Raw genomic sequence first — 17,424 nt, forward strand, 5'->3', positions numbered from 1 at the left:
TTTTGCTTAGCCTGAGGAATCAAATAGAATTGTTAATTATTAGAAAGCACTTATCATGTTCCTTTCAGGGACACTAACACCTGCTTGTTCCTCATACCTCCTGGGATTAGTATTTCACTACACAGAGATTCATACTTCTAAAGAATGAGTCTTTTATAAAAAGGAATGGAAATATACTCTTACAAGCGCCTTCTCTCTCCTCAGCTGCATGTGGGTGACAGGCTGATTGCCCGTAGACCAGGGCACAGTTCATGGGAGCTTTGTCCTCCACTCAATGAGCACCTGCTCACCACACAGCACCACAAAGAAGCTAAATGCTATTATACCGGAAGGAGCACCTCTTCAGGTGCCAACTGAAAGGCACTTCTGGATTTCTGAGTTGGTGCTGATTTCTATGAATGGAACTCTTTGTGTTGGCAGGCTTTATTTCCACGAGCAATATTGTAACTTTAAAATTACTGAAAATAGATAAAGATCACCTTATTTCAATCCACCATTCCTACTAGCCCTGAAGAAAGAAAGATATGCATTGCTGTTATCCATTTGGTAAAATCCACAGGTGGATTTTATTATGTCATTTAACATGCAAGGTTCATAGTTAGTTCCATTATATAGACACAATGTACTTGCTAATGAGAGTGAAATGTTGGAATAAGTAAGACTGATGGTGGTTCATTCAAGAACACAAATGGATCACTTCTGACTTGCTGGGGGCATTATCCATTTTGAGCAGGTCTTTCTCCAGACATCCTGCAAGAAGCTGATGTTCCTCTTCTATCAAATGAGAAATGCCAGCAACAGATGCCAGAGTATAATATTACCCAAAATATGATATGTGCAGGCTATGAAGAAGGAGGAACAGATACTTGTCAGGTAAATATGTCAAACTGTTCATTTTATACTTTCAGAAAGCTCTGCTGTATACTGATTTCATTGTTTAACAAAAAATTGGGTGTAAAGAAATTATCAAGGTCCCTTACCTTCGCCTCTTCTCGTATAAAACGGTGGCTTTTTGACCTATTTGCATACTCCTCCTCAGAGGACCTGAGCATTAAAAACAAAACTATTTTTTAGGAATAAACATTACAAATCAAACGTCTTTAGAGAGACTAGGTGTAATATTTGAATATGCGAGGCAGGGACACAAAATGCAGGTTAGTGGGCCTGGACTAAGCCAGTGAATTTGTATCTTACCTAAATATGTTTATTTTCAAATTTCCAATGATCTTATGCCCTAGACAAAAAGTCAAACAAGCAAAAGAAGCCCAAGGGTCAATTTGCTCTGGAAGCCTCTAGTTTCCAACTCTGAATCTAGAGTACGGTCCAGGTATCCGGTGAATTGAAATCATTTGTAGAGAAAAACCAACCTGAATAGACTAGTTAGAGCTAGTTTACCGCTAGTTAAATGGGAAGTGAATAAAAACTTACTAGCATAGCATAACTTTGGCTCGTGACCTTGCACTTGTGAGGCAGGCGGCAGAACCACTGAGCTAAATTTTGGCCCTCTAGAACTCTTTAATAGAAAATTATTATCATCTTTTACATTTTACTTTAGAAGTGTAATAACTAACTCGGTGATGTAAGAATGTCAGTATTGCAATAAATTTGTTCTTTTTTATCTGTGTAACCATCAGAGAAAAACTCTTGCATACACTTTAGCAACTAGAAATAATGATCTCTAGTTCTCACCAATAGAAGCCATTTATAGGCTCCCTGAAATCCACATACATTCAAGAAATAATAAGTTCTGGTAAGCTTGAAATCACAAAGTTTAAGTGTGGCATAAGGTAGTTATTAAGAGCATGAGCTCTATGCCCAAGCTATTCCTGTTTGCCCCAGTTTGAAAACTTATGGATAAAACTATACAGGTCACTTGGGATTTACTGAGAAGTTTAAGTCAGATAACACATAAGGCACCACGTAAACACTCCAATTAACAGTTTTTATCATGAGGCTTAGTAAATACATTTTCTGGCATGTTTTCTGTATTTCAAAATTAATGAAATACTAATGCATCACCTACTGGGTTAGATTAAACCTGAAAGCATGACAGATCAAATAATTTACACATCTGGAAGTAGCAACTTATATCATGGGGAAATGCTTTCACTGTGTTACAGTGGAACAACTTCTTTCATATACTAATATATTTCATAACTTGACAAGGTATTTTGAACAGACATGCAGATAAATCTATATACATGTATCCTCTATCTAAATCAATGTTTCAAGCAATGTTAAACTTTTCAGCTTATTTTACCTTTATTCATCTTTGATGAACTCTTGCATATTTAAGACAAGTTAGATCTCTTTCTTCTTATTGAAAATTTACCTCCAGATCTAATATTTTCCTTTTAATATGAGAAGTGTGCTTAAGGTAAGATATATTACCACTTAGGAGATTTATGGAAATACTGTGCAGAAGGAAATCAGCTGTACAACTTCAATTATAGCTAATGGAGATTGCATGGCAGACATTTCGTGCACTAAGCAAAAAATATGATGGCCAGTGCTATTGATGTTAGGGCTACATTAAGCCAGTAAGTCATGCCAGATATCTGAAATCTTATAGTTGGCTGCGATTTCTGCAGAGTCTAGGTATGATATTCATTAACAAGTGCCAAGACCCACACATTGTAGGATCCAAAGCTGGAGAGAGTGGCGGGAGATGAAGAAAATTGAAAAATACCAAGAAAGAAGGATATATACCAAATTATGCTTGAAAGCTGGGACCAGGTGGAACCATAGCCTGTTGAGCTAATGGCTTCCTGGAGTCCAGTGCAATCTTTATTTATATAGGAAGAGAAGGTGGAGTAACTAGTGCTACATGGCCCACGTGATTGTCTCGTGATCAGGGCATCCGCAGAAAGAGAACAGGGAAGGATACATAATGTTTCTGTCTCCTGGGGCTGTGCCATCCAGGGTCTAAAATCTTAGTCTATGAAGGAGAAAGGGAGTAGGGAGGAGGCAAAGGTCCATGTTCAGGCTTGGCCCCTGGCAAAGAGGTAAGCAATCTTTCACACACAAAAATACTTTGTGTAATCGAATGTTATCACAATTGAGTAACCAATACACTAGATTATCACGAGATTCTTGTGGTTCGACTTTAATACTATGTTTATAAGGGGATTAACTGCTTAAATAAGAATACATTATATAAAGGTATGAATTTGGTTTTGTTTGTTTTGGTACTGGGTATTAAGCCCGAGGCCTTCATTACTACCTCCTTTAAAAATATATATATATTTTTTTTGAGTCTGGTTGAGGTGCTGGGTTGCCCAGGCTGAGTTCAAACTTGTGATCCTCCTGCCTTAGCTTCTCAGAGCACTGGGATTAAAGGAGTACCGTCATGCCCAGCTTGAGTATGTTCCTTAAGACTTTTTTTTAACTCAAAATTTTACCTTATTACATATTCACAAGATCTTTAATATCTTCTGGCTTCACAAAGGCTTGCACTTTTGAAGCAGTTGTCAGGATTTAAAGACAACACCAGAGAGGAGAGAATACAAAACTAGGTGAAAGCCACTGTAGTGAGCAGTCAGAACCATATGCTGTACCAGTGGTTTTCAAAGCATGATCTCCAGCCCAACAGACAGTGTCATCTAAGTACATGTCAGAAGCACAAATCCTCAGGTGGCATCACGCACCTGATGTATCAGGAACTCTCAAGTTAGGGCTTAACAGTGTTTGCATTGTCCCCTGTAGGTGATTCTGGTACATAGTCAAGTTTGAAAACCACAATTCTAAACAAAAATGGTCACCAATCATCACACTCATTCTCAAAGAAAGTAGTGATTTTTCCTTTCATTTACAAATATAGTGTCCATTTGGGGAGACATTTTTAAAGTTAACATTTCATCTTCTGGATATTCATTTTATTTTTGAAGCACTTTTACATCCTTGAGAATAGTGGAAGAAGGAAATATCACTGAAAAAATACAAAATTCAAGACAAGAAGTTACATAGCTAAACTGAAATGATGTAGTTAGATGAGAAATGATGGAAACACAGCTAGGTCTCCTGACCAGATAGACAGAATGGTAACAGGCCTGCTGCATGGTGCATGAGCAACTGTAACTGACCCAGCATAGTTAAAATCCTTGTCCAATCTGTGGATCTCTCATATCTATTAAAAATTAAATTATTTTATTATACATGAAGAGAATCAAGTGTCTCCTTTAAAAAATATCCAAGTAGTTGAAATTTATTTTAAATAATTTATAAACCATTTATAATATATTTTGAGCCTTGGATAAATACTGGTCCATAAATATTTCTGAACTCATATAAAGACTTAGGGTTTAAGTTGCAAAACCAAAAATTACAGTCCCTGTCTTCAAACAGCTTGAAGGTGTTTGTTACATCTGGATTATGGGTAACATATGGTTGCCAAGGTGACTTAGGTTCCTCTGCACCCAAGAGAAAAATTAAATGTGTTTTGATAGCTTACATTTTTATCCTTTTAATATAACATAGGGTCCAAAGATGATAATCAGGCAAAAAATTTGAGTATATTTTCTAATATAAATCTAATGTTATAATAGTCTGTTACATCAGTGGTTTCAAATAAAGTATAGGAGGCTTTAAATTATTTCTTAAATTCATTTAGAATTAATTTTTAAATATTCACATAATTGATATTTAAGAAATATTTGCCAACTACTGTAATTAAATGACAATATATTCTCCATTATCTTCATTTTTATCACAAAGGATTCATTATGTACAAATAAAAATTATGTAATTACCTCTAATAGAATGAGCTATAATTAATGTTTGTGAAAATTAAAAACATTTCTCTATCAGTAGAAATCTCTAATGAAAACACATGTTCTCATGACTACAAATTATATCAAAGGTCTGTCTATTTCAGTTGAAATGTTAAGGTTTTCAAATCTGATTATGTTTATCAAATACCAAAAAGTTATTTCTACCCAAAAGAACTAAAAGCTACAATCAACAGTATTTGTGTTTTTAATTTTTCTAAAATCAAACTGTGGAATAATTTGTCTTATATAGATATATAGATATATAGAGAAGATATATATATACAGAGAGAGAGAGATATGAAAGACATAGAGTATATCTTCTCCATATACAATAGAGTATATCTCCTTTAATAAGAGGATTAATTTATATTTTTGTTGTGATTTTTTTATTGAGCCTTATAGAATTTCTCAGTACCCATTAAAATATTATAATTAAGGTGAAGAGATACTTGCTAAAAATGCATTATAAAATATATAAATTATATCTTAGTCATCATAGTTTGCTTTGTCTCTTTACTGAGAAGCAAAATGTTTTCATTCATGATCTAGAGTGATAATGAATATACATATACAAATAACTTGCAATTAAATGTTTCTGAATATTTATTTTTTACTAATTTGCTAAAAATAATCTTATATACTTAAATAAATTGACCACATATCCACAACTTTCTTTTGTGATTCATTCTTTAGGGAGATTCAGGAGGACCACTAATGTGCCAAGAAAACAACAGATGGTTCCTTGTTGGCGTGACATCATTCGGATACGAGTGTGCACGGCCTAATCGCCCTGGGGTGTATGTTTTGGTCTCAAGGTTCACACAATGGATACAAAATTTTCTACATTAGAGTGTTTTTTTAAACCAAAAATGAACAAGGTCCACTTTTCACCTTTCATCCTAAAGATCATGGAAATTGAGACATTTATATGAAAAAATTATTAAAAATTGTATTTTTACCTAAGCTACCAAAATGCCAGGGCAAGAGGGTTAAATAAAAAAAAATAACTATAATTAATAACTTTGCAATGCAAAGTAACTTTAAAATATATTTTGATTTTGTTGGTAATGACTGTATTTTAACAGATATTTTATTTGTCTTTAATCACTTTACCATTTTCTGTTATTTAAAGGGATATTATTTTAAATATACATGATACATTTCAATAAGTATGAGAATTATTAGGAAGTGAAATAAGTTATTTTGCCAAAGCATATCATCATTTAAAATAAAGTGCTATAAATAGTCTGGTTCCAGTTAACTTGGTATTATTAGAATTTCAATGGTTTTCTTGCTTTTTCATCTAAATGCATTTCATCTAAATCTATTTTTCTTGAAAATAAAGTTAATGTTTTGCTAGGTCATAACAATATTTACTGTGAGTTCATGTCACAAATCTGTGACATGATTGATTAAGTACTGCCCTCAGATAAAGCTATAGAGTAAATATACACAGGGCTATATATAACTCTTTAGCATCAAACTAAAAAGTGAACTAACTTATATGGTCTTTCTATACCATTCTTTCTTTTAGCTAGATTATTCATACTTTCCATTTATTTCAAGTTCATATTTTTAAAACTCAAAAATAAATATACCAAAGAAATGCAACTATCAGAAATATTTTCTCAGTTTATATGTTATAGTGAATATTTCTTACATGTGAAAACCTTAGACACAGCTGAATTGCCCTTTTAGAAAGGCAAAAATGTGTAGTAAATGAATTTGTTTCACTTCTTTAATTCCTTGGGACATTTCCAGAGTAACTGCAAACTTCAATTTAGCTCACCACGGAGAATGTATGGTAAGAAAGAATCTGTGGGAGAAAGTATTCATACATCCTTAATTATATTTGCTCCTGTGAGCAAATATAATAAAAGAAACAATGAGATTTAGAGGAGTTGAAAGAAGGGACCAATTAGTACGGATTAGACTTAAGAAAGAAAGAAGATGAGCTAAGCATGAAGAAATGATTAGTATGATGCATTTAAGACTCTATTGGGGAGCAGGAAGAGCAGTTAGTGGAGAATCATATGTTGTGGTACCAAAAGATGCTTTCATTGGAGTACAGTCAGAGAAGGGGAAACAATGGTATCTGAAGACATTGTGGCCAAATGATGAGCCAAAAATTCCCAGTATTGTAGGATTCATTCTTCAGACAAAAATAAGGAGTCTCTGAACACATTCTTGTTAAGAACTTTCTAACGACCCATTCTAAAAGGAAGGATGGAGCAGTAGGGGTAAAGTATGTTGTATGTGTCTAATACCTGAAGATTTTTCCATATTATAGCTACATTTTCCAACATATATTAAAAGTGTTTTCTGTAAACACAAACACAACAGACATACTTGTACTCATTTTCAGTTTGTAGAGGTCAGGTAAAATTTTAAGAAACATTTAGGAAAATGTATAGCTACCACCTTCCAATAAGGAGGAAGTTTATTTTCCTATCCTTAGTCACTTATGGGTTTAGTCACTGATACCCAAGGAGTTATCAAGACCTGAATAAAAATAAAAGGCAAAACCAAGTCCTTTCTCCATTGTTTCGCTGCTTCGCCCTTGCAGCTGTTGTAAAACTAGCTTGTACAGTTTCCCTTCCATCAAGTCCTGACTAAAGGAGGAAACACATGGTGATAGATTAAGGAGGATGTAGATCATAGCAGCTTGTCTACCCTTCTACCCAGATAGGTGGGCTGCCAACACGGTGCCTAGAAGATCTAAGATCAGAATCCAGCTGTTCATTCTATCAGTCTGAAAAGGAGCCCATGAAATCGACCATGATTTTCTATTTTGCCTCTTAGTTTTGTCACAGAACTCTGGTTACTTTACTTCCAGAAAACATTTTATTGTCCATCTGAAACAGATTGACAAGGAAAAGATTGTTTATCCACAAAGTCATTCTTATCACCCTTAAACAGTAATTTGTTTCATCTTCATGTAGTGATGAAACGTGTCTGACAATTATTGACATAAGAGATTTAGACACCACCAATAATCATTCTTCAGAAACAAGAACTCTTTATTTGGTTAAAAGGAGCTCAGGGACATTTGAAGACCAAATAGTAACAACTTGAGAGAACAAGTCACAAGCATTGAAAACTAGGAGACGATAGACAGCAAGGAGCCATTGTTTACTAACAGGAACAAATTCTCATCAATGAATATTAAATCACTGATGACCTCCAACACATGCCACACTAATTCATCTAATCTGGGATGTTTATTTTTCCCATCCTGAAATGTTGGTGTACTGTGCTTAGCTCCACTCTGGTGGCAACCATTCACTTGGTCCCAATTATAAGACCTTTTTATGTACTAATAGAGGCTAAACTCAGTGAGAAAAACCTTACACAAACTCTGAAACTCTCTGCCTCCAATGTCAACTCCAACCCCAAACAATTATCATCATTTAAGTGGTAAAGGAGGGACCATGTTGATTCTAGAACCCTCAGAGAGCTAGTTGTAGTTAGTTATATAGGCAACATGTGAAGACATATGAGTAATATTGTCTATGCCTCATTTTTGTTCAATATTTACTGCGTTATGACTATACAGCTATTAGTAAAGTTATTTAATTACAAAATCTGTTGAATTTTAAACTAAAAATAATTGTAAGGCACATGTCTTGAACAACTGAAATTAGACAGTTCTTGCCTCTAAGGAAAATATTTCTGGAAATTACACCACAGTTAATGAAACAGCTTCTTATTTCTGAATAGATTTCCTAAACATTGTCCAACCAAAAGCACAGAAACTGAAAAAAGATGAATAATTTCCAGAAAAGAAATTTTTATGGTAATATATTTGTGTGTGTGTGAATTCAGTTGAAAACAGTGATACATTTCTTCAATCAAAACACCATGTATTGAAAAATGGAATGTCATAAAAATAAATATTAGAAGAGGCCACTTTTATCAAATGCTTATGCAAGGGTAAAATGCTTTTGCAGACTCCAAATTTCAATACAATTTATATTATATTAACTAAATTACAACTTATGAAAGGTGAAAGAAATAAAAATAACTGCTTTCAACACATATACTCCTGATGTGCTAACAGTAGTTTTATCTGCATGGTCCGTTTCATTTTCTTTAAGTTTGGGTGCATCCTTTAGCAAAATAAGCAAGTCTCACTCCATTATTAGTACAGCACATTTTTGTAAATGAAATAATAACCATATAAAAAGTATTTTGATATTTGCCTCAAGGGGGAGCTTACAGTTCATTTTGCAGATCCTTTGAGATATCAAGCCATTCCAAGCTAATGTTCTGATGTCATTCCTTACACGGATCCAGAATTATAAGATTATTTTCTTTTCTGGAGCCAAGTCAATGAATTATTATACTTCCATGCCACTTTCCTTTCTGGTGCTCTTTGAAATCCACAGTGTCGACTGGTTTGGACTCGTTTTTGTTCTTCCTTTACTGAAAGACATGAGAAGAAAAAAGTTCAGTGTCTGACACTTCTTATAAAACAGAGCATGTCTTGGTCCGGATGGTGATATCTCAGATACTTATTTACAAAAGAATCCTTCTTCTCTCACTAGCATATTTTTCCATTCCTACAAAAAATTCTGGATTATTTCAGTGTGTGAGGATAGCAAGCAGTTCTTATGACTGATGAGAAACAAAAATGTATCTTTTATCTGTTTGATTCCTCATAACTTATAGTTTAGATGCACACATATAAAGACATGTCTGTCACAATACTAAAAATTTCCTTTTAATCCCCATTGAACTTATTTTCTGTTTCTTTGATCAATGACTTTTGAAATCTTGCTTTCTGAGTATCTTGTCACTAATGCATGCTGAATTTAATATCAAATCAGAACAAATGTTATGGTTGGAGCTGTGTGTAAGGAGCTGCCTATTTCCTTGCTCTCATCAGTTTTCCCTTCTTATACTATAGTTTTCCCATTACTTGGCTCGCGAAAGCTTAGTTGTGCCCTCATCTCTTAAACCAATGTAATTCAAGACCAGACTCGGCTCTGGTAATTTAGGAGTAACTGAATTCTTCCTTCAAGTCTGAGGTAAAACTTTACTCTTGTTTGAGTTGGAATTCATTTCTAGAACCTGCGAGGGTTCAATTTCTTGTCAAGATGTTCATTCATTGGTCTAGTTTCCTGGGGATGCTCTCTCCCCAGGATCTTCATTCTTGCCTCTCACTGATCACTGTGTTTGGTATTCTCGGCTGAGCACCTTCTCAAGTCTCCAGCACCTGCCCCAGGCCTGTAGGCAGGCCTCTCCCATCCCAGCCTCAGCCACCAGACACTGACGAACTCCTTCAAAGACAGAAGGGAGCTCTTTTTACACACATTCTACCATTCCATTTAAAATATATTACTTAGGGCTGGGGATTTAACTCAGTGGTTCCACTGCCTGCCTCGCAAGCACAAGGTCCCGAGTTCAATCCCCAGTACCAAAAAAATATATATTAAAAAAGTTATTAAAGGCTGCACACAGGAAGGTCTGTGGATGCTCTACCGAGGTCCTCAGTCATGAGGAAGACACCGAATCACCCCACTGTAGACAGGCAGCCACCTTGTTCCACACTACAAAGACGCAGAGGACACCAGACCACCAGACCAAGGTACTGAGTCCTGCTGGTCCCAGCCCAGAGGTAGGGGCTTCTGAGCCATCATCCCACTGCTCCTGGTCAAGAGGAAAGGGTTTTTGGGCCACCATCCCTCCCGCTGCTCCCGGCCCCTGTCCCACCTCATCCAGCTCACAGGAAGTAATCCGTGCAGGCGCTAACAGCCCCCCACCCCAGTCGAAATGAGAAAACACATAAATAAGTCTCAAAACCAGACTTCCAGATCACCTACAGCAACCCCAAAGGGAAATGAGATGGAACACTCTGATATTCAACCACCTGGACCCACTGAACTGGCAACAAAAGGGGATCTGGAAAAATTGAAATCAGAAATAATTTCTCAGATAACAGGAGAAATTGTGCCCCTAGTGCAAGACATGATTAATAAATCTAGAGAGGAGCTCAGGAACATGATGGAATCCCAACATAAGAAACAAATGGAATCCATAAAACAGATGCAAATAGATTTCCAGGGCATGAAAAACTCCATTAAAAGTCTACACAGCAGAATGAGCCAATATGAGGACAGAATTTCAGATACAGAAGATAAGACTGCAATTAGTGACCAGGAAAAGAAAAATTGCTTCCAAATTATAAGGGAACATGAGAAATCAATCCAGCAGCTGCTAGATGATGCAAAGAAGAATAACATAAGACTGATTGGGCTCAATGAAGAAACAGGAGAGAGTGCAGATGACATAAAAAATCTCTTCACAGAAATAATGGCAGAAAACTTCCCAAACAGGGGGAAAGAGCTTGACATACAAATAAGTGAGGCATATAGGACTCCAAATAGCCTTGATCAAAAAAAAATCTACACATAGGCATATAATTGTTAAGATTCCAGAAACACAATAGAAGAACAAAGTTCTCCAACCAGTCAGAGAAAAGAAACAAATCACATTCAAAGGAAAGCCCATCAGAATCACAGCAGACCTCTCAACACAAACCATCAAGGCAAGAAGAGCTTGGAGTGACATATTCCAAGCCCTAAAAGAAAACAGCCTCCAACCCAGATTGATGTACCCTGCAAAACTATCTTTCAAAATGGATGGAGAAATAAGATACTTTCATGACAAAGAGCACCTTAGGAACTTCATGAATACCAAACCAGCACTCCAAAGAATTTTACACAATAGCCTAGGAACAGACATTGAGGTTCACAACCCCAGGAAGCAAAGCAGAATGAACCCATTTGGCATGACAAGAAATTAAATGGAAAAGGGGAGAACCCAACAAAAAGAAAAAGTCATGGCAATGACAAGTCAATACATTTCAGTTATAATCATCAACGTTAATGGTATCAATTCACCAACCAAAAGAAACAGACTGGCAGAATGGGTCAAGAAGCAAAATCCAACAATATGCTGCATACAAGAAACACACATAATTCAAAAGGAAACTCATAGACTGAAAGTTAAAAGGTGGAAAACAATACTCCATGTGACAGGAACCCCAAAAAAAGCAGGAGTACCTATCCTCTTGGCAGATCAAGTAGATTTCAAACCAACACTGATTAAAAGAGATGAGGAAGGACACTACATCCTTGTAAAGGGAAGAATCCAAGAGGATGAGATGACAATCATAAATATCTATGCACCAAACCTAGTGCACCCAACTACATAAAACAAATACTAACTGACATGAAAAGTCATATATGCATTAATACAATTGTAGTGGGGGACCTCAACACCCCACTGTCACAAATAGATAGATCAAGTAGACTAAAAATAGGTAATGAAATACAAGAACTCAATCGAACTCTTGAACAAATGAACTTAACAGATGTTTACAGAGTCTTCCACCCCACAAAATCAGAATACACATTCTTCTCAGCTGCACATGGGTCATTCTATAAAATAGACCACATACTCACACATAGAACATGTTTAAGTAAGTGCAAAGGAATTGAAGTTATCCCCTGTATATTATCAGACCATTGTGCCATGAAATTGGAGATCGATAGCAAAAGAAACTCAAAAAATTTCATAAACACGTGGAAATTGAACAACACACTTCTGAATAACCAATGGGTCACAGAGGAAATTAAAGAAGAAATCACACAGTTCCTTCAATTAAATGACAATGACAATACAACATATTGGAATCTATGGGACACAATGAAAGCAGTCTTATGAGGGAAATTCATAGCAGTGAATATGCATATTAGGAAAACAGAATGAGCCCAATTAAATAACCTGATGCTGAACCTCAAGCTTCTAGAAAAAGAAGAGCAGGATAACCCCAAAGCTCATACAAAGGAGGAAATTATAAAGATCAGAGGAGAAATCAATGCATTGGAGACTAAGAGAATGATACAAAAAATCAATGAAGCCAAGAGTTGGTTCTTCAAAAGAATCAACAAAATTGGCAAATCCTTAGCCAACCTTGTCAGAAAAAGGAAAGAAAAGGCCCAAATCCATGCAATTAGGAATGAAAAGGGTGAAATGACAACAGATCCAGCAGAAATCCAGAAGATCATCAATACCTATTTCCAGAACCTATACACCAATAAGATGGACAACACAGAAGAAATGGACAGATTCCTAGATACATATGAATTACCAAAGTTGAACAAAGAAGACCTAAAAATTCTGAACAACCCAATATCAACCAATGAAATTGAAAATGTAATTAAAAGCTTATCAACTAAGAAAAGCCCAGGCCCTGATGGCTTCACTGCTGAATTCTACAAGACATTTAGAGAGGAACTGCTGCCACTACTGTTGAAACTCTTCAATGAAATTGAAAGGGAAGCAATACTCCCAAATTCATTCCTGGAAGCAAGCATCACCTTGATCCCCAAAGCAGAGAAAAACCCAACTGAAAAAGAGAACTATAGGCCAATCTCACTAATGAACATAGATGCAAAAATCCTTAATAAGATACTGGCAAACAGAATGCAGAAGATCATCAAGAAGATCATACATCTTGATCAAGTGGGATTCATCCCAGGGATGCAGGGATGGTTCAATATACAAAAATCAATTAATGTAATACACTATATCAATAGAGCCAAGGACAAAAACCATACGATTATCTCCATAGATGCAGAAAAAGCATTTGACAAAGTCCAACATGCATTTATGATAAAAAACCCTACAAAAAATTGGAATAGATGGTCTCTACCTCAAACTGATAGAAGCCATCTATGAAAAACCGACAGCCAATATCATACTAAATGGTCAAACACTGAAATCCTTCACACTAAAATCAGGAACAAGACAAGGATGTCCACTATCACCACTCTTGTTCAATATAGTTCTGGAAACATTAGCCACAGCAATTAGACAAGAGAAAGAAAGAAAAGGAATAAAGATAGGTAATGAAGAAGTCAAATTGTCATTATTTGCAGATGACATGTTACTCTATATAGAAGACCCCAAGAACTCCACCGAAAGTCTTCTAGACTTAAACAAATTCAGTCAAGTAGCTGGTTACAAGGCCAACACACAAAAATCAATAGCTTTCCTCTACACCAATGACAGACTCACTGAGAGAGAAATAGGGCAAATAATTCCTTTCACAATAGCATCCAGAAAACTGAAATACCTAGGAATCATCCTAACAAAAGAAATCAAAGACCTCTTCTCTGAAAACTATGGCACTCTGAAAAGAGAAATTGAAGATAATATCAAAAAATGGACAGACATCCCCTGCTCCTGGGTAGGAAGGATTAATATAGTGAAAATGGCCATACTTCCAAAACTGCTATATAGATTTAATGCAATTTCAATTGAGATCCCAGCAGCATAATTCATAGACCTTGAGAAAACAATCCAAAAATTCATTTGGAACAAGAAGAGACCCAGAATAGCAAAAGCAATTCTAGGTAACAGAGACACGGCAGGGGGTATCACAATCCCCAACCTGCAACTGTACTGCAAAGCTACTGTGATAAAAACAGCATGGTACTGGCAAAGAAACAGACTTGAGGACCAGTGGAACAGATTAGAAGATGCAGAAACAATGCCAGATACACTCAGCCATCTCATCTTCAACAAAGGAGCCAAACACCCTCACTGGAGGAAAGATAGCCTCTTTAATAAATGGTGCTGGAAAAATTGGGCTTCAACTTGCCAAAGATTAAAACTAGACCTGTATCTCTCACCATGGTCTAAACTAAAATCAAAATGGATTAAAAATCTAAATATTAAAATAGAAACTCTGAACCAGTTGGAACAGAGGTTAGGTAGAACCCTTGAAGACATCGGTGTAGGAAAAGATTTTATGAACAAAGCCTCAGTTGCCCATGAACTAGCACAAACAATCAACAAGTGGGATCTCTTCTTATTAAAAGGCTTCTGCAAAGCAAGAGAAACCACCAGCAGTGTGAAGAGACAACCCACAATGTGAGAAAAAAGTCTTCACCTGCTCTTCCTCAGACAAAGGTCTACTATCTCGAATCTATAAAGAACTTCAAAAGATCAGACCTCCCAAATTTAAAGACCCAATCCAAAAATGGGCATCTGAAATGAACAGACATTTCTCACACAAAGAAGTAGAAATAGCAAATAAATAGATGAAAAAAGGTGCAACATCACTGGTCATTCGAGAGATGCAAATGAAAACAACCCTGAGATTCCACTTCACTCCATAAAGAATGGCTGCTGTCATGAAATCAACCAATAACAAATGCTGGCAGGGCTGTGGGGAAAGAGGAACCCTGCTCCACTGCTGGTGGGAATGTAGACTGGTGCAACCACTTTGGAAATCAGTATGGAGATACCTCAAAGAACTAGGACTGGAAGTCCCATTTGACCCCACTATTCCACTGCTGGGGATCTTCCCCAAAGAATTAAAAGTATCATACCACAGTGATATATGTGCACCCATGTTCACAGCAGTGTAGGTTGTAATAGCTAAAACTTGGAAACAGCCCAAATGCCCATCAACTGGACACTGGATAAAGAAAATGTGGTGTTTTTTTTTTAATAAAATGGAGTACTACTCAGCCACAAAAAATGAGAAATTAGAGACATTTGTAGCTAACTGGATGCACATTGAGGCAATACTCTTAAGTGAAATAAATAGCACACACATATGTAAATACTGAATAGTTTCTCTGGTGTGAGAAACTGAAAGTGTAAATAAGGACTAAATGTATAATAGGTAATGTGAACTAGGAAGAAAAGGGGCAAAGGGGAAGGAAGTGGGAGGGCTAGGGAAAAGTATAGAAGGGAATGGGATTAATATGAGAAAATGGAAAAATAGGAACAAAATCTTTGTAAATAGGGAGGACTGGAAGGGTTGAAGGGAAGGCTGGGCAAGGGTGAAAAATAAGAACCAAGAGAGACTATGTAAAGTTGCAAATTTCCAATGATGAATGTCATTATATTGTATACCTAAAATGTACCAATGATTAGAATGAATAATCAATAATGTAAAATAAGAAGAAAAGGTCCAAAGGGGTAGGGGTAGTGGGAGGGGCAGGGGAAAGGAAAAATGATGAGAAATGGAAATAAAGTCTTTGTAAATAGGGAAGGGTGGAGGGAGTGAGGGGAGGGCTAGGAATGGGGACAAAATAAGAACCAAGATGCATTATGTAAAGGTACAATTCCCAATGAGAAATGTAATTGTGCTGTATACCTATAATGTACCAATAAAAGAATTTAATACCAAAAAAAGTTATTAAAATATATTTCTTAATTCACTTCAATTTAACTGTTTCTTTGACTACTAAAATATATTCAAATTGTACATTTTATTGATTTTCTTTTTATTCTACAAAACCATCTAATTGGAATGGGAAATAAGTTAGAGTGTATTAAAGGCACAAAAGAAATTTTTAAATGTTAAAAAATTGGTTAAGTTATTAATGTGGCTTTTGTGTAAAATTAGTATTTCATTACAAAATTACTACTAGTTAAGGAACAGGAGTTATTTTGAACATGACATGGAATGAAAGAACATCATGTGTACCAGAGTGGAATTTAAACTTTCTGCAAGGCACTCAGATGATAATGGAGTTGAGTCTTTGATGAAGTGTCTCCTTGCTTTCCTGGAAGAAAGGAAAAGGGAAGGATCTAAGAACAAATGAATGAAGTACTATAGCTAATTCTCGCATCTGGAAGTGGTTCATTTTGGTTTGTGTTCTCACTTGGAGAATTTCAAACAAGTGAAAAGTCCACAGATCTTCATGCTATGAAAACCTAAAAGACTGAATGAATGAAATGGTCACAATATTATACTATTTTGAGAAAAAAACAAACAGAAAATATAGTTGCTTGGCAGTTTAGCACATTTTACTTTACAAATGTGAATGTCTAAATCATATTTGCAAAGTATTTCTTAAGCTGATTTGTTACTTACAGGTAACCTTAATGGTTAGGCTGGATAAAGAAGGAATTTATGTCTAATCCTACTTCACTGCTCTTCACAATGAGAAATCATCTTTTTATCTATAGTCTTAGGAACCTAGAGAAAGAAACTATATATGTACTATTGTCCCATTTTGGTACAAAATATGAAAAATAATTTTGAATTGTGTTTAACATTTGTATTAGAAAGTCAAAGTACAATATTAATTTGCCATATTTTATTTGTCATCATTCACAATGTTTTAATTGCAATTACATTTACATGTAATTAATTGCAAGTCAAATTCCTTTAAATTTATGTGAAATATTTAGAACTTAAACCTATTTATTCTGGGTTCTTTTGTGGAGTTTTTTAGGGGGGTTATTTCAGGAAAAGAAGATGAAATTGAAAAAGAAAAATAAATTCATTTGCAGAGCTTTCCATAATGGAAGAGGGTTTTTAAAAAAATGTTTTTATTTAAAATATTTTGACAAAGAAGTCTTTTATTTTAGCGTATTCTAAAGATGCATTTTATTTCAGCTTATTCTAGCAAATATGCTTTTATTTAAACCCAAGATCTCTTACTTTTTATTTTGATACATCTTTTTGTTGGATTTTAAAATTTAATTGAAAAACTGACATACATGAAAAACACTTATTTAAGGGGTAAGGGTAAGCAGTTAGAAAAGTTAGAATATTCCTCTGAAGTCTATCTATCTATCTATCTATCTATCATCTATTTAATTTCAAAATACCTGAAAA

The 17,424-nt window shown here is 35.4% G+C and overlaps 2 protein-coding genes across 5 annotated transcripts in view; one reads left to right on the forward strand and one right to left on the reverse strand.

Moving 5' to 3' along the window:
• Tmprss15 (transmembrane serine protease 15) overlaps nt 1-7,812 on the forward strand; it is a 127,410-nt gene extending 119,598 nt beyond the window's left edge. Inside the window, exons 23-24 of one of the 3 annotated variants that reach the window (XM_087213657.1) lie at nt 734-873; nt 5,463-7,812. In XM_087213657.1, the coding sequence (XP_087069783.1) occupies nt 734-873; nt 5,463-5,618 (296 nt within the window). In that variant the 3' untranslated portion in view covers nt 5,619-7,812. The remainder of the gene's footprint in view (nt 1-733; nt 874-5,462) is intronic. The other 2 variants (XM_087213669.1, XM_087213663.1) reach the window with 2 other exon arrangements.
• Nucleotides 7,769-17,424, reverse strand: part of Chodl (chondrolectin) — a 28,258-nt gene continuing 18,602 nt past the window's right edge. The window contains exons 6-7 of one of the 2 annotated variants that reach the window (XM_021256127.2): nt 16,285-16,363; nt 9,010-9,194 (exon numbers count right to left, since the gene is read on the reverse strand). In XM_021256127.2, coding sequence (XP_021111786.1) covers nt 9,192-9,194; nt 16,285-16,363 — 82 coding nt within the window. In that variant the 3' untranslated portion in view covers nt 9,010-9,191. Of the gene's footprint in view, nt 9,195-16,284; nt 16,364-17,424 lie in introns of both variants that reach the window. The other variant, XM_004842214.4, reaches the window with a different exon arrangement.

This window comes from Heterocephalus glaber, unplaced genomic scaffold (assembly GCF_053883595.1).
Source record: "Heterocephalus glaber isolate CG9 unplaced genomic scaffold, H.glaber_assembly_v1.0 deba00000122, whole genome shotgun sequence".
NCBI lineage: Eukaryota > Metazoa > Chordata > Mammalia > Rodentia > Bathyergidae > Heterocephalus > Heterocephalus glaber.